Source organism: Exserohilum turcica, assembly GCF_000359705.1.
Source record: "Exserohilum turcica Et28A unplaced genomic scaffold SETTUscaffold_10, whole genome shotgun sequence".
Lineage (NCBI taxonomy): Eukaryota > Fungi > Ascomycota > Dothideomycetes > Pleosporales > Pleosporaceae > Exserohilum > Exserohilum turcicum.
This window is the reverse complement of record NW_007359915.1, coordinates 360855-361660: the sequence shown is the minus strand read 5'-3', so window position 1 is coordinate 361660 and position 806 is coordinate 360855. Positions and strand designations below refer to the sequence as shown.

At 52.1% G+C, this 806-nt stretch overlaps 1 protein-coding gene across 1 annotated transcript; it reads right to left on the bottom strand.

Annotated features, from left to right (window-relative positions):
• Positions 1-584: 584 nt before the first annotated feature.
• SETTUDRAFT_24811 (uncharacterized protein) lies at positions 585-789 on the bottom strand (the record flags this gene model as incomplete). Its single annotated transcript, XM_008023008.1, has 2 exons — positions 585-697; positions 747-789. The coding sequence occupies 2 exons, from the start codon at positions 787-789 to the stop codon at positions 585-587; spliced, it is 156 nt and encodes a 51-aa protein (XP_008021199.1).
• Positions 790-806: the final 17 nt, after the last annotated feature.

The window sequence follows — 806 nt, the reverse complement described above, 5'->3', positions numbered from 1 at the left end:
TTGATCTGAACAAGACGTGGATGGTGCCCCCCCCCCATGGTTGCCGCCGCCAGGACCGGGTAGATCGTACGTTTGAACATGTGAGTGAGACCGATGCATCTGACATAATGTCTATGCATACAATGCTTGAACGTCACCGGGCCCCGCCCTTTCCCCCCCCTCAAAGGGACCTTTCAGGAGAGAGAGAGAGTGTGTGTGTGTGACACGAACAGATAATCTACCACGACGTTGAGGACAGCCGGTAATTCTTAGAAGATTGAGGATTTTAGGGTTCCGGGGGAACAAGCAGAGCACAGTCAGCACTAGAAAACAAGAGCGAAGTTGAGCGAAACTCGTCGCAACGGCTAATTACCGCTAATAAAAATGTCGCGCGGCAAAGAAAAAAAAACGGTCAGCTAGCGGCTTTTGGTCGTTGAGTCGCTCGCGACTAGGTTTGCTGCCGGTGAAGCCCTTACATAGTACGTACATAGATAGTACGACTAGGCGGATGGGTGTTCGGAAAACTACGTTCCGACTAGGTCCTACCCCGGAGTTGTTACCGCGTCACGCACCCACATTTAGCCCTGTGCCTGTGGAAATAATGGCTAGTCGTCTTCCATGGCGAGGCCATGTCTGGCTAGTACTGCGAACACCCGCAACGCAACACGTAGCTGTATGGACCTTAAGAGACACGAAACACTGAAATGCAACTTGACCCCTGGAGCATGCGATTCATTGTTCAGCACGGTAGGCTCCCCCATTCGTACATTCGCAAGGTGGGATTGTTGAATCCAGCACACCTGTCACCATGGATCCAGTCTGCCTTG